Below are 23532 nucleotides of genomic sequence, written 5' to 3'. Positions count from 1 at the left end.
CAGTTAACATAATTACCATGGTCATAGCATGCATCATGAACAGTCAACATAATTACCATGGTCATAGCATGCATCATGAACAGTCAACATAATTACCATGGTCATAGCATGCATCATGAACAGTCAACATAATTACCATAGTCATAGCATGCATCATGAACAGTCAACATAATTACCATGGTCATAGCATGCATCATGAACAGTCAACATAATTACCATAGTCATAGCATGCATCATGAACGGTTAACATAATTACCATGGTCATAGCATGCATCATGAACAGTTAACATAACTACCATGGTCATAGCATGCATCATGAACAGTTAACATAACTACCATGGTCATAGCATGCATCATGAACAGTTAACATAATTACCATGGTCATAGCATGCATCATGAACAGTTAACATAATTACCATAGTCATAGCATGCATCATAAACAGTTAACATAATTACCATGGTCATAGCATGCATCATGAACAGTCAACATAATTACCATAGTCATAGCATGCATCATGAACAGTTAACATAATTACCATGGTCATAGCATGCATCATGAACAGTTAACATAATTACCAGTCATATCATGCATCATGAACAGTTAACATAATTACCATGGTCATAGCATGCATCATGAACAGTCAACATAATTACCATGGTAATAGCATGCATCATGAACAGTTAACATAATTACCATGGTCATAGCATGCATCATGAACAGTTAACATAATTACCATGGTCATAGCATGCATCATATATTCTGCATTATGTCTTCATTTGCTTCATCTGAGATAATCATCTCTGACACATGGCACTACCGGCTAGTTGGGACAAATTAGAACTATGAAACTTTGAAGCATCCAAATACCTCCACATGCTGCAGTTGGGGACCAAAAATAGCAGGTGTCATCAGACATCACATAGCAGGTATTAACCGGAATTGCAAGCATAAATTTTACACAGATTATATGTGAGTTATTTAACTTCTTATGTAACACAGCAGGTGGCTTGCCAGGCTCTAGATTAAAGAGTGGTCATCAGAAACAATTGCTGTTATTTATATTTCACATGTATTCTATTCTTTCTTCACATGTATTATATTCTTTCTTTTAATATTATGCAATATACAATGTATAAATTAAATTTACTGGATATACTTCAAAATCCAATTGGTAATATGGATAGGCACCAGTCCACTATCAAATGTGCATTTGGGGATAGATGAAGCATATATATTTGGGGATAGGAAGAAGCATATGCATTTGGGGATAGGAAGAAGCATATGTATTTGGGGATAGGATGAAGCATATGCATTTGGGGATAGGATGAAGCATATGTATTTGGGGATAGGAAGAAGCATATGCATTTGGGGATAGGATGAAGCATATGCATTTGGGGATAGGAAGAAGCATATGCATTTGGGGATAGGATGAAGCATATGTATTTGGGGATAGGATGAAGCATATGCATTTGGGGATAGGATGAAGCATATGCATTTGGGATAGGATGAAGCATATGCATTTGGGGATAGGATGAAGCATATGCATTTGGGGATAGGAAGAAGCATATGCATTTGGGGATAGGATGAAGCATATGCATTTGGGATAGGATGAAGCATATGCATTTGGGGATAGGATGAAGCATATGCATTTGGGGATAGGATGAAGCATATGCATTTGGGGATAGGAAGAAGCATATGCATTTGGGGATAGGATGAAGCATATGTATTTGGGGATAGGATGAAGCATATGCATTTGGGGATAGGATGAAGCATATGCATTTGGGATAGGATGAAGCATATGCATTTGGGGATAGGATGAAGCATATGCATTTGGGGATAGGAAGAAGCATATGCATTTGGGGATAGGAAGAAGCATATGTATTTGGGGATAGGATGAAGCATATGTATTTGGGGATAGGATGAAACATATGCATTTGGGGATAGGATGAAGCATAATGTATTTGGGGATAGGATGAAGCATAATGTATTTGGGGATAGGATGAAGCATAATGTATTTGGGGATAGGGTGAAGCATATGCATTTGGGGATAGGATGAAGCATATGTATTTGGGGATAGGAAGAAGCATATGCATTTTGGGATTTTGTTGTTGTTGTTGTGGGGTTTAACGCCATTTTTCAGCACGCGATAGGCTATACATGGCGGCCAGTATTAATGGTGGAGGAAGAACCCGGGAAAACGCCGGAAAGAACCACTGACCCACGAGAAGCTACTGGCGCATTTTGGGATAGGATGAAGCATAATGTATTTGGGGATAGGAAGAAGCATATGTATTTGGGGATAGGATGAAGCATATGTATTTGGGGATAGGATGAAGCATATATATTTGGGGATAGGAAGAAGCATAATGCATTTGGGGATAGGATGAAGCATATGTATTTGGGGATAGGAAGAAGCATATGTATTTGGGGATAGGAAGAAGCATAATGCATTTGGGGATAGGATGAAGCATATGCATTTGGGGATAGGATGAAGCATATGCATTTGGGGATAGGATGAAGCATATGTATTTGGGGATAGGAAGAAGCATAATGTATTTGGGGATAGGAAGAAGCATAATGCATTTGGGGATAGGATGAAGCATATGTATTTGGGGATAGGAAGAAGCATAATGCATTTGGGGATAGGATGAAGCATATGCATTTGGGGATAGGATGAAGCATATGCATTTGGGGATAGGATGAAGCATATGTATTTGGGGATAGGAAGAAGCATAATGTATTTGGGGATAGGAAGAAGCATAATGCATTTGGGGATAGGATGAAGCATAATGTATTTGGGGATAGGAAGAAGCATATGTATTTGGGGATAGGATGAAGCATAATGTATTTGGGGATAGGATGAAGCATAATGTATTTGGGGATAGGATGAAGCATAATGTATTTGGGGATAGGATGAAGCATATGTATTTGGGGATAGGATGAAGCATATGTATTTGGGGATAGGATGAAGCATAATGTATTTGGGGATAGGATGAAGCATATGTATTTGGGGATAGGAAGAAGCATAATGTATTTGGGGATAGGAAGAAGCATATGTATTTGGGGATAGGATGAAGCATATGTATTTGGGGATAGGAAGAAGCATATGTATTTGGGGATAGGATGAAGCATAATGTATTTGGGGATAGGATGAAGCATATGTATTTGGGGATAGGATGAAGCATATGTATTTGGGGATAGGATGAAACATATGTATTTGGGGATAGGATGAAGCATAATGTATTTGGGGATAGGATGAAGCATAATGTATTTGGGGATAGGATGAAGCATATGTATTTGGGGATAGGATGAAGCATAATGTATTTGGGGATAGGATGAAGCATAATGTATTTGGGGATAGGATGAAGCATAATGTATTTGGGGATAGGATGAAGCATATGTATTTGGGGATAGGATGAAGCATATGTATTTGGGGATAGGATGAAGCATAATGTATTTGGGGATAGGATGAAGCATATGTATTTGGGGATAGGAAGAAGCATAATGTATTTGGGGATAGGAAGAAGCATATGTATTTGGGGATAGGATGAAGCATATGTATTTGGGGATAGGATGAAGCATATGTATTTGGGGATAGGAAGAAGCATAATGTATTTGGGGATAGGATGAAGCATATGTATTTGGGGATAGGATGAAGCATATGTATTTGGGGATAGGATGAAGCATATGTATTTGGGGATAGGATGAAGCATATGCATTTGGGGATAGGATGAAGCATATGCATTTGGGGATAGGATGAAGCATATGCATTTGGGGATAGGATGAAGCATATGTATTTGGGGATAGGATGAAGCATAATGTATTTGGGGATAGGATGAAGCATAATGTATTTGGGGATAGGATGAAGCATATGTATTTGGGGATAGGATGAAACATATGTATTTGGGGATAGGATGAAGCATATGTATTTGGGGATAGGATGAAGCATATGTATTTGGGGATAGGAAGAAGCATAATGTATTTGGGGATAGGAAGAAGCATAATGTATTTGGGGATAGGATGAAGCATAATGTATTTGGGGATAGGATGAAGCATAATGTATTTGGGGATAGGATGAAGCATATGTATTTGGGGATAGGATGAAGCATAATGTATTTGGGGATAGGATGAAGCATATGTATTTGGGGATAGGATGAAGCATATGTATTTGGGGATAGGATGAAGCATATGTATTTGGGGATAGGATGAAGCATATGTATTTGGGGATAGGATGAAGCATAATGTATTTGGGGATAGGATGAAGCATAATGTATTTGGGGATAGGATGAAGCATATGTATTTGGGGATAGGATGAAGCATATGTATTTGGGGATAGGATGAAGCATATGTATTTGGGGATAGGATGAAGCATAATGTATTTGGGGATAGGATGAAGCATAATGTATTTGGGGATAGGATGAAGCATAATGTATTTGGGGATAGGATGAAGCATATGTATTTGGGGATAGGATGAAGCATATGTATTTGGGGATAGGATGAAGCATATGTATTTGGGGATAGGATGAAGCATAATGTATTTGGGGATAGGATGAAGCATAATGTATTTGGGGATAGGATGAAGCATAATGTATTTGGGGATAGGATGAAGCATATGTATTTGGGGATAGGATGAAGCATATGTATTTGGGGATAGGATGAAGCATATGTATTTGGGGATAGGATGAAGCATAATGTATTTGGGGATAGGATGAAGCATAATGTATTTGGGGATAGGAAGAAGCATAATGTATTTGGGGATAGGATGAAGCATATGTATTTGGGGATAGGATGAAGCATAATGCATTTGGGGATAGGATGAAGCATAATGTATTTGGGGATAGGATGAAGCATAATGTATTTGGGGATAGGAAGAAGCATATGTATTTGGGGATAGGATGAAGCATATGTATTTGGGGATAGGATGAAGCATAATGCATTTGGGGATAGGATGAAGCATATGTATTTGGGGATAGGATGAAGCATATGTATTTGGGGATAGGATGAAGCATATGTATTTGGGGATAGGATGAAGCATATGTATTTGGGGATAGGATGAAGCATATGTATTTGGGGATAGGATGAAGCATATGTATTTGGGGATAGGATGAAGCATATGCATTTGGGGATAGGATGAAGCATATGCATTTGGGGATAGGATGAAGCATATGTATTTGGGGATAGGATGAAGCATAATGTATTTGGGGATAGGATGAAGCATATGTATTTGGGGATAGGATGAAGCATATGTATTTGGGGATAGGATGAAGCATATGTATTTGGGGATAGGATGAAGCATATGCATTTGGGGATAGGATGAAGCATAATGTATTTGGGGATAGGATGAAGCATATGTATTTGGGGATAGGATGAAGCATATGTATTTGGGGATAGGATGAAGCATAATGTATTTGGGGATAGGATGAAGCATATGTATTTGGGGATAGGATGAAGCATAATGTATTTGGGGATAGGATGAAGCATAATGTATTTGGGGATAGGATGAAGCATAATGTATTTGGGGATAGGATGAAGCATATGTATTTGGGGATAGGAAGAAGCATAATGTATTTGGGGATAGGAAGAAGCATAATGTATTTGGGGATAGGATGAAGCATAATGTATTTGGGGATAGGATGAAGCATAATGTATTTGGGGATAGGATGAAGCATATGTATTTGGGGATAGGATGAAGCATAATGTATTTGGGGATAGGATGAAGCATATGTATTTGGGGATAGGATGAAGCATATGTATTTGGGGATAGGATGAAGCATAATGTATTTGGGGATAGGATGAAGCATAATGTATTTGGGGATAGGATGAAGCATAATGTATTTGGGGATAGGATGAAGCATATGTATTTGGGGATAGGATGAAGCATATGTATTTGGGGATAGGATGAAGCATAATGTATTTGGGGATAGGATGAAGCATATGTATTTGGGGATAGGATGAAGCATATGTATTTGGGGATAGGAAGAAGCATATGCATTTGGGGATAGGATGAAGCATATGTATTTGGGGATAGGATGAAGCATAATGTATTTGGGGATAGGATGAAGCATATGTATTTGGGGATAGGATGAAGCATAATGTATTTGGGGATAGGATGAAGCATAATGCATTTGGGGATAGGATGAAGCATAATGTATTTGGGGATAGGATGAAGCATATGTATTTGGGGATAGGATGAAGCATATGTATTTGGGGATAGGATGAAGCATAATGTATTTGGGGATAGGATGAAGCATAATGCATTTGGGGATAGGATGAAGCATAATGTATTTGGGGATAGGATGAAGCATATGTATTTGGGGATAGGATGAAGCATATGTATTTGGGGATAGGATGAAGCATAATGTATTTGGGGATAGGATGAAGCATATGTATTTGGGGATAGGATGAAGCATAATGTATTTGGGGATAGGATGAAGCATATGTATTTGGGGATAGGAAGAAGCATAATGTATTTGGGGATAGGAAGAAGCATAATGTATTTGGGGATAGGATGAAGCATAATGTATTTGGGGATAGGATGAAGCATAATGTATTTGGGGATAGGATGAAGCATATGTATTTGGGGATAGGATGAAGCATAATGTATTTGGGGATAGGATGAAGCATATGTATTTGGGGATAGGATGAAGCATATGTATTTGGGGATAGGATGAAGCATAACGTATTTGGGGATAGGATGAAGCATAATGTATTTGGGGATAGGATGAAGCATAATGTATTTGGGGATAGGATGAAGCATATGTATTTGGGGATAGGATGAAGCATAATGTATTTGGGGATAGGATGAAGCATATGTATTTGGGGATAGGATGAAGCATATGTATTTGGGGATAGGATGAAGCATAATGTATTTGGGGATAGGATGAAGCATAATGTATTTGGGGATAGGATGAAGCATATGTATTTGGGGATAGGAAGAAGCATAATGTATTTGGGGATAGGATGAAGCATATGTATTTGGGGATAGGATGAAGCATATGTATTTGGGGATAGGAAGAAGCATAATGTATTTGGGGATAGGATGAAGCATATGTATTTGGGGATAGGATGAAGCATATGTATTTGGGGATAGGAAGAAGCATAATGTATTTGGGGATAGGAAGAAGCATATGTATTTGGGGATAGGATGAAGCATATGTATTTGGGGATAGGATGAAGCATAATGTATTTGGGGATAGGATGAAGCATATGTATTTGGGGATAGGAAGAAGCATATGTATTTGGGGATAGGATGAAGCATAATGTATTTGGGGATAGGATGAAGCATATGTATTTGGGGATAGGATGAAGCATATGTATTTGGGGATAGGCTGAGGCATAATGTATTTGGGGATAGGATGAAGCATATGTATTTGGGGATAGGATGAAGCATATGCATTTGGGGATAGGATGAAGCATAATGTATTTGGGGATAGGATGAAGCATATGTATTTGGGGATAGGATGAAGCATATGTATTTGGGGATAGGCTGAGGCATAATGTATTTGCGGATAGGATGAAGCAGATGTATTTGGGGATAGGAAGAAGCATAATGTATTTGGGGATAGGAAGAAGCATAATGTATTTGGGGATAGGATGAAGCATATGTATTTGGGGATAGGATGAAGCATAATGCATTTGGGGATAGGATGAAGCATAATGTATTTGGGGATAGGATGAAGCATATGTATTTGGGGATAGGAAGAAGCATAATGTATTTGGGGATAGGAAGAAGCATATGCATTTGGGGATAGGATGAAGCATATGTATTTGGGGATAGGATGAAGCATAATGTATTTGGGGATAGGATGAAGCATATGTATTTGGGGATAGGATGAAGCATATGTATTTGGGGATAGGATGAAGCATAATGTATTTGGGGATAGGATGAAGCATATGTATTTGGGGATAGGAAGAAGCATAATGTATTTGGGGATAGGAAGAAGCATATGTATTTGGGGATAGGATGAAGCATATGTATTTGGGGATAGGATGAAGCATAATGTATTTGGGGATAGGATGAAGCATAATGTATTTGGGGAAAGAAAGAAGCATATGTATTTGGGGATAGGATGAAGCATATGTATTTGGGGATAGGATGAAGCATATGTATTTGGGGATAGGATGAAGCATAATGTATTTGGGGATAGGATGAAGCATATGTATTTGGGGATAGGATGAAACATATGTATTTGGGGATAGGATGAAGCATATGCATTTGGGGATAGGATGAAGCATAATGTATTTGGGGATAGGAAGAAGCATAATGTATTTGGGGATAGGATGAAGCATAATGTATTTGGGGATAGGAAGAAGCATAATGTATTTGGGGATAGGATGAAGCATATGTATTTGGGGATAGGAAGAAGCATAATGTATTTGGGGATAGGATGAAGCATAATGTATTTGGGGATAGGAAGAAGCATAATGTATTTGGGGATAGGATGAAGCATAATGTATTTGGGGATAGGATGAAGCATAATGTATTTGGGGATAGGAAGAAGCATATGTATTTGGGGATAGGATGAAGCATATGTATTTGGGGATAGGATGAAGCATATATATTTGGGGATAGGATGAAACATATGTATTTGGGGATAGGAAGAAGCATATGTATTTGGGGATAGGATGAAGCATATGTATTTGGGGATAGGATGAAGCATATGCATTTGGGGATAGGATGAAGCATAATGTATTTGGGGATAGGATGAAGCATATGTATTTGGGGATAGGAAGAAGCATATGTATTTGGGGATAGGATGAAGCATATGTATTTGGGGATAGGATGAAGCATAATGTATTTGGGGATAGGATGAAGCATATGTATTTGGGGATAGGATGAAGCATATGTATTTGGGGATAGGATGAAGCATATGTATTTGGGGATAGGATGAAGCATAATGTATTTGGGGATAGGATGAAGCATAATGTATTTGGGGATAGGATGAAGCATATGTATTTGGGGATAGGATGAAGCATATGTATTTGGGGATAGGCTGAGGCATAATGTATTTGCGGATAGGATGAAGCAGATGTATTTGGGGGTCCAAAGATCAAGGTCACTATGACTGAAAGAAGTAAAATTGTTTTAAATGTAAAACTTTAAGTGTACCTTGAGCAAAGTTTATGACTTGCATGTTGAGTAAAAAAGAAAAGCCTAATGATTTTGGGGTGAAAAGGTCAAAAATCAAGGTCACTGAGGAATGGAAAAAGTTTTAGCATAATAACATTATTTATAGACCATGTACTTTGACCAAATTGAAAGGCATGCAGTTAAGGTATGAAAAAGACCTATTGTTTTAGGTCAAAGGTCAGGGTCACCATGGCTTGAAGTAAAATGCTTTTTTTCTGAATAACTTTTAATCCAAGGTAAGATCATTGACTAAACATTTATCAAATTTGATATGTTAATATGATTAAATTACCACAGTGACTAAAGTTAGTTTTTCTGACTTACTTTTATGGGGTCCCAAGTGGTCTAAAGTGTTCACTGTTACGGATCACTGCCATCTCATCTCTGTCTGCATGGGTTCGAGTCTTGAGCTTGGCTAATGTGAGTATGTGAGAAAGCTAGCCAGTAGCTTCTTGTGGGTCAGTGGTTCTTTCCAGGGTTTTCCTGGGTTCTTCTTCCACCATTTATACTGACTACCATGTATAGCCTATCTTGTGCTGAAAAATGGCATTAAACCCTATAACAACAACTTTCATTATACTATAATGACATCTGAAATCTATGCTGGAACCACACACAGTTGGGTAGGAATTGTTCACTGACAGTAGTACTTGGAATGATTTATGAATCGGTTGATTTAATTTTTATAGGTGAAAATGAAGATCAGTTGTATTGTTTGTTGCTGTTTCTTCAGTTCCAATCAGGTATCTTGAAGTGGTTCTTTTATCTTTTGTGTTTCTGGGTCCTAATGGCATATTAATTTCTATGATGCTTGATCTACCATTCCAGGCTTTATAACATTACAGTTAGTTAGGACTTGGACAATGGTTCTTAATTTAGATGTGGGTTTATCCACATTTCCTTGAATCTTCAGAAGTTGAAATAACCTAATATTATGTCCAGCATATTAAAAACATAATTTTGCTAGTGAAAATATTGATGGATTATTAGTTCTTTTGATTTACAGTTTGATTGTTTCTTTTGAAAATGTTTTCACAAAATTGTTATGTTGTTTTTGGTTTACTTGGTTTTCCATCTTGCAGAAAAAATGTCTGGTTAGAGTATCCTGACTTTGCATATTTTAATGACCCGATGGGCCCTGGGTGAGTGCATGGTCTTTTGGACTTGCCTTTACCAATCACTGCATGTCTCACCTCATTTAATGGGTTTGAGCCTCAGGCTCAACAAACATTGGTATGTGAGAAAACTCAGCCAACATGGGTATATGAGAAAACTTGCCAGTAGCTTGAATCCCATGGGTTGGAGTCAACATGGGTATATGAGAAAACTCAGCCAAAATGGGTATGTGAGAAAACTTGCCAGTAGCTTGCATCCAATGGGTTGGAGTCAACATGTGTATGTGAGAAAACTTGCCAGTAGCTTGCATCCCATGGGTTGGAGCCAACATGGGTATGTGAGAAAACATGCCAGTAGCTTGCATCCCATGGGTTGGAGCCAACATGAGTATGTGAGAAAACTTGCCAGTAGCTTGCATCCCATGGGTTGGAGCCAACATGTGTATGTGAGAAAACTTGCCAGTAGCTTGCATCCCATGGGTTGGAGCCAACATGGGTATGTGAGAAAACATGCCAGTAGCTTGCATCCCATGGGTTGGAGCCAACATGGGTATGTGAGAAAAGTTGCCAGACACTTGCATCCCATGTTTCGAAGCCAACATGGGTATGTGAGAAAACTTGCCAGTAACTTGCAGCCCATGGGTTGGTGGTTCTTCTTAGGGTTTTCTCTGGTCGTTCCTCTGCCATTTATACTGGCCACCATTTATAGCCTATTTTGTGCTGAAAAATGGCAATGAACCCACAACATTATAATGAAAAATTTGTGCTAATTGTATATAAATCATGTATGCAGTTTTATCATTCTGTTTTTACTCAATAGTCTTAAGCTAAGTAAAAGAAAAGAGTGAAAAACCAACACATTGTTTGGTAAATTACAACACAACACAACTAATTGACTTACGTTTACGATAGGAATAACTAATTCAAATAATTCAAATATAAGCATATCTTATCTTAAAAAAGTGCAATTCCAGAAATGAAACGAGGATGAAATAACCATTTCTAGATCATTCCAACATGTCAACAAGGTCATGTCCTTTTGCAGCTTACCAATCAGAAATTAGGTCATGTGACATTCCTAGGATAAAACCCATGACCTGAACATAAATCCCATCAAATTTGTCAATAAGATTTCATCTGCAGCTTCCAAGGTCAAAAGTTGACAGTAATGTGTTTAAACTGATTAAAATTACATCCCCAATCTTGAAGCTATGTAATGTGTTTAAAAATTATCCTTACAGTCTATAAACATGAAAATGAGGACACATAATTTAGATATACATGTATATAACAATTCTCTGAAAAGACTGAGAATGAATTGGTTGTTAAAGTTTATATTTTTAGGCACTGCATTTAATCTTTAAGACATCTCTTTCCATATAAGACTTTCAGAAGTAACTTCCATAAACTTCAATGCAAATTTTAAAAAGTTTGATCTCTTTTTCATCATCTGCAATAATACATGAATACATACATATATATATATATATATATATATATATATATATATATATATATATATATATATATATATATATATATATATATATATATGTATGTATGTATGTATGTGTGTTCTAGATATTTATTCACTTTGTCTTCTTTCCATCTATATACATATTTATGTAGTTTCCACTAATGTGTCACGGGAATTCAGATTGATTTTAGCAAACACTTTCATCCTGTGACGTTGCCATTGTGTGTGTCACTCAGTACCAGCTGCAGTGTTCTTCTCAGATTCCCAATAATTTGTAGAACTGCATCTTCCAAGTGGCCTGCAAAGAGGGCGGTACTAGAGCTTATTGGAATTATTGGTTTTCTGCCTGATTTAATGAGGCAGTGTTTGCTGAGCTCTTATCACACAGTTACACACATTCTAGATCGATTATTGAAATGGCATACCCTTGAGGACTGTCACACATATTTGCACTCGGGTAATATCATATGGGAAACATAAAGCATGGCATTATGGGTAGGTAATTAGCTGGGATCTACATAGACTCAGATTGGTGTTGCCATTAGAGGGAACATAACTGTCAAGATTTGACTTTTATGCTAACAGATATAATCCAACCCTTTGCTCATTGTTTGCAACCTCACTTGTTGTAACAATTGCTAATTCGTGACTGCAATAACTGTCAGGCAGTCTACATTTTGTAGGATGTATGGTATTTGGATTATAGTTGTCTTGTATATATATTAAACATTTGGGAATGGAAAGAAATCAATACCACATGTATGAATACAATCTAGCCGTATCTGCAGATTTCATACCATTTTAGAGCTCATGCAAAATAAAACTTCGGTGAGATATACTCAGTATTTGTTTTAGTCCACTTAAGCCAACAAATTTACCATTGGTAACCAGTTGCAACATAGGATATTCTAAGTGATGTTAGAAAAAGTCTCTTGTATTTTTATTTAGTTGATCAATTGCAGTACTTATTGTGTCTTTAGGCTTGTAATGACAGGATTTTTTAAGCCATGCATATAAATGCAGGATTTTAATTACAGCCCCACTTGACAAACAAGAATTTTAAGTTATGCAGGATTTTAATTATAGTTCTGCATGACAAACAATTTTTTTTGAACCTATGCACAGTAATTTCAGGATTTTAATTAAGTCCCACATGACAAACAAGATTTTTAAGTCATGCATGTAAATACAGGTTATTAGTTACAACCCCACTCAACAAAGTTGGTGAATCTCCAAAGCAATCACATCCATCCATCTGATTGCCCATCCAGCCATCAGTGGTTTTCTCTTGCCAGATAACTTGACTTCGAATTGTTGGAATTAACCAGACTTGGTGTGCAGCCATATGTCTGTCTGTGATGTGACAAGTTCAGTTTTCAGCCATCATCTAGAGGTGCTATAGTCCCTGAGTTCTTATTCCCCTGACTTGCATGAATGAAGCCTTGAAAGAGTTTTATTCTATTGCTCCATGACATCATTTGCATGAGTTATATCCCCTGATTGCCTACCCTCTTAGACTTGTTTCTGCAGTATAACTTTACTAAGGTCTCACTTGACATTTTATCTGGTGAATTTTCATCTGACAATGACCTATTGTAGAAAAATGAGAATACTTTACACTGAAGACAGAAATTAAAAACAAACTAATGATTTTTGTAGAATTTAGCATGCATGTGAGATTTTGTCTGCGGCAACCAGGTTAATTCCTTATACAACTGGTGGCTTTTATACTGAACCAACACTACCACCAACCCCTCTTTTTTACATTCATTTTTGACAGCAAAGGGCTATTTTGAATATTTTGCTGTGAGAAGGCAGCTAAAAGAATCAGTATGTGCCTTATGCATGAATAAAGTTCACTAGTGCTATAACAAATGAGCATACTTTTCATCACCCCACAACCATCTCGATTTTTAGATATTTATCTCTGTAGCAGACATATGTAAATATATAAGCCAAGTCAGCTGTTCATTTGCAGCCCAAGTTATGCATTTGATCACCAGTGCTAGTCTAACTGTGACAGGCAGTCGCCAAACAAGGCAACCTCCTTTCAAGCCTATCTCAAAGTAAATCTAAACCACAATACAGATTTAGCTTCTGTGTGAATTTATAAATGGTAGGCTTATAATAATTAGGTTCATGCCTTCTACCTTAAAAATTAGGGAGGTGTCAAAATACAAAACTATCTAATGAGACATAATGTTTGTTGCATTTCAGCCAAATCTGGCTTTATATTGGTGAGACCATAAAAGAGTTTGATTTCCAGTGCTTCAGGAGCTATGACCCTGAATGCGTATAAGATTTGTTTCAGCAATATAATTTTGCCAAAGTTTGCTGGATTTCAGCCAAATCTTCTGTGAGCTTTTCTATTCATAAGACCATGGCATCATTTATAAGAGTTATGCTCCTTGATTTCCCATGTTTCTAATTTACCAAGGTTTGTTGGATTTCAACCTAACTTGGCACATAGATGTCAACCTTCCAGTGGCAAAAAAATTCACTTAATATCAACAGTGTGAGTATTTGTCAACTCCCTCTGATAATGAAGAAAACATAATTGCAATATGAAATTTGCAATTTGAATGGTATACACACTCCATATTTTTTTACTGGTATTGCCATTTGGCTAATCAGTCTGATCAATCTGAATTTGCATGTTACATATCTCTCTCTCTCTCTCTCTCTCTCTCTCTCTCTCTCTCTCTCTCTATATATATATATATATATATATATATATAGAGAGAGAGAGAGAGAGAGAGAGCAGCAGCAGGGAATTGCCTTTGTGATCTGGTAATTCCCAAAATGACATGGGCAAAAGTCGACAACATCAATACTCGTCCACTTTAGGACATCCCAGATTTAGAAGACAAACAAATTATAGCATGGATAATAAGAAGTTGGGTGTGATGACCAGGTCTGCCAGCACCTTCAACCACTGTCATATCACACTGTTTGTTATACTTGTGATGTCAGGTGAACAGAACATATCCTGATCTGGTAACATGTAGTTGATATTGTTTACAGTTGGTTGTTATCTGATTAAAATCATGTTGTGCTTATAATAATTGGATCTGAAGGTAAAGTTCTGGTGACATTCAGGGAATTTTTTAAAGGGTTATTGAGACCAAAGAAAATCTTATTTTTCATTCACCATTCATATTATAGCTTTCATATTTCTAAAAGTTACAAATATTGCTTGGAATGTATCATTATAACTGATAACTTTGCAACATATTATCTGAAATGGTGTGAAAAATTAGTGAACCACCAGAACATGAACTTTTAGTAATGCCTGTTGGATCACCATTATTTGGAGATCTCAGTTTTATTGCGGTTGACTGTTTAAATTACGTGAATTAAGAATCTATATTGTGGCTGGCACCTAAACAAGGAAATCCCAGTAGTTCTAGGTGTTTCATACTTTGCCTTACATGACAGTGGCGGTATACACTTTTGCAAATTTTGTGGTAGGTTCAGACAAGGAGTAAAATTGCTCTTGTGTGCATTCATCTGTAATTGTCCATGATCACTATGACAAAAATTGGCCACTAAGCTAGATTTCAGACTTCATTGACAATATGCACTTTTGATATTTAGGTTAGTTGTTGCGGGTTTCGGCCTATGTTGGTATGTGAGAAAGCTTGCCCGTAGCTTCTCGTGGGTCGGTGGGTCTTTCCGGGGTTTTCCCAGGTTCGTCCTCCACCATTAATACTGGCCGCCATGTATACAACAAAAACAACAACAACAATTGTATGGTCAAGAAGCATGATCCATGTATACTGAGGAATATTACACCATGTATCAGAATCAGGTCACTGTGATCTACTTTGTAATAATGACTGTGCACCTTCAGGATTCTTTGACCATGTCTGTTGTACATTCATAAAACTGAATATATCTTTACTGTATAAAGCATAAAGGTTAGTGTGACCTAGCCAAACAATTTGGTTTGTCTTAATGTTCACTCAGTAGGGATGACCTTGGGCACTGGTAAATCCAAATCAGTGTGTCTCAATAAATATGTGCAGGCTAGCATTGCTGTCTTTTGACAGGTTAGTCTTTTGACAGGTTCATTTCAAGGTTTTCATATGCCTACCTTAAGCTGGGTGTGTAAAGCTAAGGTGTTGTCCATATGTCTGATGCCCATTTGTCCATTAACATTTGCCTGTTTTGCAGATAACTTTGTAACAGTTGGACAGATTTTAATGACACTTTGCCCAATAATATATCATAACTGGATCCTGTGTTACATACCACAGCCATGCCTCAACGTCAGGGTATTGGCCAAAGAAATATAATTCTGTGACTTGTATCTTTTTCCAGAATAGCCAGGTTCCTTAGCCTCAAGGTCAAGATGACATCAAGGGAATATTTTTGGTTGTTTTTTTCTTATATCCTTGTTTGGATTATATCCAGCAAAGAACATTTAATGAAATCTTAGCAAATTATGTATACTATATTGATTTGTTGCATACCATATCCATGTCCACACAACTTCAAGGTGAAGGTCACAGCAAGTGAAACTGTGCCTCTGACCTCCCTTTTTCTTGAGTATAACTTTTTAACTTCTGAAAGTACTTTCATGAAATTTTGACCAGTTATTATCATGACTTGACTGAGTCAACTAATATTGCCCTGAAAATCACTAGGTCTTACTTGTACCTGATGATTGTATTAGAGGGTGATGGGAGGTCTTACTTTTACCTGATGATTGTATTAGAAGGTGATGGGAGAATGCTCCAGATTGTGAGATACTAAGTCAGGAGCTTCTGCAACTGTTTGAGGTAATTTGTTCCATTTCCTTTTGGTGTGCGGAAAGTAGTTGTGCTTGAAAAGGTTATTGCTGCTTCCTTCTGCATGAACTTCTTGGTGTGATTTGCCCTGGTTTGGCTAGATGATAGGGTCATATTTTTGTTCACAGGTATGTCCACTAAGTTGTTTGCTATCTTGATTAACAGGGTCAGCTGGACCTTGGTTAACTTGGACTTGAGCATTTCCAGATGGATATGACCATGCATGGCACTGATGCTGCTAGTATTTCTGTATCCGTTTGTGGTGTATCTAGCAGCCCCCTGTGTATCCATCAGCCCTCCTCTGAACCATCTCTATGTTGTTTATCAGGTCTTTGTTGGTTCCATATGGTTGAGCAGTACTCAACTTGTTCATGTGCATTGTTCAAGCAGCATCAAATTGTAGTGTCCATGTTGACTGATTATCACCAGTGTAGCAATTACTCCAAAGTGCTTTTTATGACGTAATCATATATTTTTCTAATGTAAAATTCCTGACAAAGAGCTTAAAAATTAATGAATAGTTATACAGCATTATACTGAAGAATAAGTTGGTTTTATAAATAATTTTGCTTGGTGATTATCTGGACATTTAAAAAAATATGAATGTTATGGCCAGTTAAGGGACCACAAATGGACTATTTACATATTGCATGCAGATCCAATGAGGTACAACGGGCCGATAGGTCAGAGTTCAAGCCCTTGTTTCAGGTAAAAGCAAGAATGTACAACATAGACTTTGATCTGATGGTGCATTTTTTTACATTAGATTTAAATTTATGAATTTGACATTTAGGTGTACATTATGCACAAGTATTATTATACACCAAGATTGTTTATGAACTTACACCAAGAGAGTGTATTAACATACTTAACAAGAGTATATTAACATACCTCAAAAGAGACTATTAAGTGTGTTAACATACACCAAGAGAGTGTATTGACATACACCAAGAGAGTGTATTGACATACATCAAGAGAGTGTATTAACGTGCAACAGGAGAGTATTTTAACATACATCAAGAGAGATGATCATACAGTAAAGCTTTTGTAATTATATCCTGCTTTGTCGTCAAGCCATCCTGAGCAGAAGCTTTTGACACCTCTCCCCCAAATGTGTGTGTTTCATATTGCACTGGTTTTAAAATTAGGGTAGGTAGGAATGTTTTTTGGTGAAACATGTTATATATGCCCAAATCAATTTCAGGATTATTTTTCAAAATAATTGTTTTTTTCCTATGGAGAGAAAAGTGCTACAGTTGGCAATGAGAAACATCAATGGTCGGTTGACCAGAAAAACATCAATGGTCGGTTGACCAGAAAAACATCAATGGTCGGTTGACCAGAAAAACATCAATGGTCAGTTGACCAGAAAAACATCAATGGTCGGTTGACCAGAAAAACACAGTTGTGTTTTGCCTTAACACAAGGACCATTTTGGCATCCATGAGTGTGTCCATACATCCTTCCACAACCCAGTTAAGGCCAATATTGAAGTTTTTCACTCTCTAACTAATAAAAGGTGGGCTTAAGAAAAAGGGAGTCTCTTGTTAAGGAATCTATCTACAGTACCAATCATATAGGAATCTGTGTATGGTACACATCGTATAGGAATCGTCTGTGTAGTGAGTCTGTATAATGTATACCACCATATAGATATCTGTCTGTGGTACTGGTATACCAGCATATAAGAATCTGCATATAGTACACAGCATATAGGAATCTGTCTGCAGTATACCAGCATATAGGAATATGTCTATAGTATACCAGCATATATTAATATGTGTATAGCATACCAGCATCTAGGAATATGTGTATAGTATACCAGCATATATGAATATGTGTATAGTATACCAGCATATAGGAATATGTGTATAGTATACCAGCATATAGGAATATGTGTGTAGTATACCAGCATATAGGAATATGTATATAGTATACCAGCATATAGGAATCTGTGCATAGTACACCAGCATATAAGAATCTTTGCATAGTACACCAGCATATAGGAATCTGTGTGTAGTACACCAGCATATAGGAATCTGTGTGTAGTACACTAGTGTATAGGAATCTGTGTATAGTACTCTATGCCACCAGTATGGCCAGCACAACAGTTGTCCTGAAAAGTTTGTTATTCCTTGAAAATTTTAAGTCAAATTAGCCTCGGGTTTTCACCAAAAGAATGCTTAAGATGTCTTGTTGGTCCCAAATCAAGATGGTTCTGATTTGTTGTCCAATATAGCCACCATGGTGACCATTTTAAAAACCTTGTTTATACTCCTCTTAACTGGAAAGTCAAACAAACGAACTTAAAGACCTAATAATGTTTTCTACCTTAAATATTTTCAGCATATTTTTTACGTTTTCTAATTTCATGGTGTTTGTTTTTTTGTAATCATAGCATTATATGTGTTTCTTATGTTATAGGTGTTGTCTAATGTTGTAAAGCACTTAGAGCTTCTAAAGATTAGGTGCTATACATAGTCCTCATTATTATTATTATTATTATTATTATTATTTTGATGAAGGGTTTTCGTCAGAAGAGATCTTATGGTATATAGTTGCTCCCAAATGAAAATTATGCAAACTGACCCGCGATATGGCCACCATTATGGTCATCTTTAAAATATGATCTCTATTCCTCCTAAATGGATGGCCATATCAGCATGTGGTGTTTACCAGTGGACTTCATATGATACCTAGTTGGTCCTACATGACTGCAGTGGCAGCCATCTTGCCCCTCTTGGTGATACTACTAGCCCCTGAAGGGATGATCATATTGACATGGGATTTCTGTAACAGGATTTGACCTGAATGGATGCTTGGATTAAATGACAACACAACACAATGTGATGAAAGATGGAAGTTTATGAAATGAATTAATAAAAATATGTATATACTCTACAATTACAGTATGATTCTTTCAAGCTCTAAACACACGATTCATTCAGTTACTTTGCACAGTCATTCACAAATGGGAAAACAAAGTAATTCATATATTCTCATGTAATGAAAGTAAAATTCATATAATCTCATGTAATGAAGGTAACTCAATTGTACTCAGTTGAAACACACCATATGTTACATGTACTCAGTAATAGTTTTATCAAAATGGGATACCAAGCCAAAATGGTTCCCTAGATAAGAGGGAATATTGGAAGCCCTTATAGAAGGGTTTTTAAAGCAAATGTTCCCCATTTGTCTTCTGCTTCTTTACCTTTTTTCGCAGTCCTTCTTTCCTCTCTGAGAATTTTGGGGAAGTGGAAACTGTAGCGAAGAGATGTAGTAGGCTGCTTCCACAAGCTGCTGGACTGGGTAGTTTGTATAGGCATCTTGATAGAATTGGGACAGAATTCTGACCCCATAGTGCCATTGCGCTGGTCGGGGTTTGAATGTATCTAGAGAATGCCAGGCAAGATATTTTACTGTGTTGATATAGTGTCCTGCCTTTTTAATGTCGTCCATTGCTGGTCCCAGGCCTGTCTCCCGGTATTGTGTGACAGTTGGGTTAGTCTCCTCCCCCTCTTCCATTTCTAGTTCTAGTCCCATGGCTTCTTCGTCTTCTTCACCACTAGAGGAGGATACCTCTAAGTCTGCTGCTAGAGTGGAAGTGGAAGTGAGAAGTATTGAAGCAGTTTTTGTTAGTGCAATTTTCTCAGCCTGATGTTTTGAAGTTTGTTCTGGAACATGGTCCGTTATTGCTTGGGCAGCCTTTTCCTCTATCCTGGCCCCTTTTGTTGAAATTGTAGGAGAGGTAGGCTGCTGGAGTTTGGTCACTTGGTGAGTTGATGGGCTGGAGGGGTGTGATAACTGGGTCTACTGTTGCTCCACCTGTTTCTGCTGTCTCCTGTTACGAGTCCTGGGCCTTTTCACAACTTCTGTCATTTTCCCATACTAAGAGCAAAGTTGTGCGTTTAGCCTGTGCTCTTATACTCCATCCTGTGGCTACTGCAAGGCCAAGTCCTTGAAGTGCACTCAGTACTTGAGTTGGGACAATATCTGTCGCTAGCTCCATTGATAAATTTGTGTGTTGCTTGCTTCTCTTGAATCGCTGCAGACTCTCTGTTTGCTGCAGACAAACTTGGTCCATTGGACTGCCATATCAAAACTTAAAACTTTGTATGACCTTATAGTGACCAAACTTTTTATACGTTGCTTAGACATATTAGTTAAATAGGAAAAATTAGGGTATTTATTATGTACACTATGTACTAGAATTATATCAATTTGTTAAGGAGTAGGAAATTTTTTAGACTTGTTGGATTTGATCTAATTGCACAGGTGGCTAACACATTATTGGTATTTTTTACTGTCCAATAGAATAACTGGACTAGATTTGAAATAAGTATGGGCTGGCTTTTCTGGAAGTACATGACATCCATGGCTGGCTTGCTGAGTTCCTTGCCTTTCTTGCCTCTCATGAACATCGTACATTGATGGAGATGTGGAACCATTTCCACCCATCAAAAAACCAGGTGTCCTGATGTGACATCATAGCTTCCGACCAGTTATAGAGGATGTTACATATTATTTGGGTTGACTTACGGTGCATTCACTCACAGCTGAATACCATCTTTTTATCATGAGTGCATGTTGGGTTCATTACCACTCATGATGGCCCTACATTCAGGTCATTAGGGACTAATTAGTCCCATGACCTGAAGGCCAAATTAATTAGTGTTGCTTGAACACATACATGCCTGGAGGATGAGGCACTAATTCCGTCCCCCAAGATCAATTAATTAGCCAGCTTTGCTGGCATAAATTCGTCGAACATGCCCTGATGGGCAAAATCAACGTAAATTGAATTCAGTCAGTCAGTAATGTACTCAATTGAAGCAACATAAACAATTTAAACAATTATAATTCATTGTAATCCACATAACAGTTGTACCAAACATATGATTTGTGACTCAAAGTCATTTGCACGGTCAGTATGATTCATAACCACGTATGACTCATATAAATACTTGTATAAATGTGCAAATGAAACATTTTGACCTGGTTCATATGTCCATTGTCAAACCACACATTTCTCCTGAATTCTTGGGTTGGCTCACAGTTGTATTTTCCATGCACCCCCTTCATGGATCCACCATGCACACAAGTTTACAAATCGGCACTTCCGTCCTTGTATGGCTTTGATGGTCGCATCTGCTTCCATCCCCATACAGACATACAGACAGCTAGACAGACAGCCTGATATGCCTGCACATACAGCTAAAATGAAACCAAATTGGTCATAATAACAGGTACAGAATTAGAATCTATAAACACATGCTACTAAATTAAACTCTAAATAGCAATTTGTAACGGTTCAAAAGTTCACAATGTTTCAAATCTGCCTAGTGGTAAAGACAACATTTCATGGTACAACATTAAAACTGAATATGCTTCACATATCAAACAAAATAAAAATGTAACACTTATGCCTATGGCTGTAGAACAAATTGGAAAATGTACACTCCTTGACAAGATCCTAAAAGACCAGTGTGTCAATTAGAAAAGTAACTTGCCTTAAATCTAGAGGAAAATGAGTATTAGTAAGGGTAAAATACCTGTGCATACCATGCTTATTGTGTCTCTCTCCGCAAGCGATCTATGATGAGATACATGCTACTTCAGGCACTTAACTAAAAAAAACAATTACCCACCCTAGGTAATGTATGCAAGTACGATGAAAAATGATCAAATTGTTCTAAGGCTAAACCAAGTTATTTATTGCCTTAATCTATGAAAATTTCACCAAAAGACTTAAACTATCTACTTAGTCTGAAATAAAAATGGTTCCAATCTGAAAACTAGAATGGCTAATACAGCAGCTAATTTTAAAATCTTGTTATAACTGAAGAATATCATAGATACTTCATCTCTCAGCAATTAAAAGGAAGAAATTGCCCTTCCAAGAATTCCTGAAAATTCTCTTTGGCCACGAGAGCATCAATCCCCTCACGGGTCTCGTATTTATTTGTCCTGGGCTGCTGGATAATGTATTATTCCATTTCCGCTTGTCGAATACATGTATAATTGTATCTAGTGTTAACATTTAATTTGAAGTGATTTAAATGACTTAATTTCTTTATATAATGATTTTCTTCCTGAAATATGTATTTACATTATGTAATATTAATCTACAAGAATTCATGATTTGTTCTTGAGATGGTATTTTATTTTGTCACTAGGTGGAGCTGGACCTACCTATAGAAGTAAAGGCAGGATATGTGGGTAAGTATCACCTTTACATATGTATTGTACTGCATTAACTGTTACAGTAAATAGTTACATTTTCGCTTCCACTTTGTAACTACATTGCTATTTCAGATTAATGGAAGAAATTTGGTATACTTAAACCTTATCGCTAGAACGTGTCACATACATGGCACAGTGGGGACTTAGGGATGTGTGTGTCCTGGCACAGTATTTTTCGTTTTCCATCACACTTTCAGTTCTACCCTTTGATTTTAAAGCTGATTGAGGATGCACCTATACAGCATCATTAGATGGTGTGTCACATACCACATGGGGGGGGGGATATCTAAAAGATCAAGTTCTTTACTTAATGTTTATCTGCTCATTACATTTTTTTATTCTATTTATAACTTCAGAGTCATTTAAGATTAATTTATGAAACTTGGTATGCATGTGATTATCGCTATGAGGTGTGTTACATACCACACTCGTGTTGCTGTCTTCAGTCTCAAGGTTATGGTCAAAGAAAAAATATTCCAATTTCCATTACACTTTCCATTTTGTTTTATAACCTATACTTGGGATTAAGGGATTGAAACTTGGTATTCTTCTACATTTACATTGTGACCAGAAGTTATATCATGTACCACAAATACAGTCCTTCTTCAAGGTCATGGTCATTCTCAAAACGTCATATTTCCATCACACTTTCCTGTCTTCTTGAAAGCCATTTGAGATTAAACAATGAAATTTGGTATACTTCTGTATCCCCAGAAGATGTGTGGCATATCTTCAAGGTCAGTTTCACTCCTCAAGGTCAGTTTCACTAC

At 37.1% G+C, this 23532-nt stretch overlaps 1 protein-coding gene across 1 annotated transcript in view; it reads left to right on the top strand.

Moving 5' to 3' along the window:
- Window positions 1–23532, top strand: part of LOC149801160 (intermembrane lipid transfer protein VPS13A-like) — a 354720-nt gene that overhangs the window by 9991 nt on the left and 321197 nt on the right. The window contains exon 3 of the mRNA XM_089956772.1: window positions 22696–22738. Coding sequence (XP_089812898.1) covers window positions 22696–22738 — 43 coding nt within the window. The remainder of the gene's footprint in view (window positions 1–22695; window positions 22739–23532) is intronic.

Source organism: Sinohyriopsis cumingii, chromosome 4, assembly GCF_028554795.1.
Source record: "Sinohyriopsis cumingii isolate HCF-2022 chromosome 4, ASM2855479v2, whole genome shotgun sequence".
In the NCBI taxonomy this organism is placed as follows: Eukaryota; Metazoa; Mollusca; class Bivalvia; order Unionida; family Unionidae; genus Sinohyriopsis; species Sinohyriopsis cumingii.
This window is presented reverse-complemented; position numbering and strand designations above follow the sequence as displayed.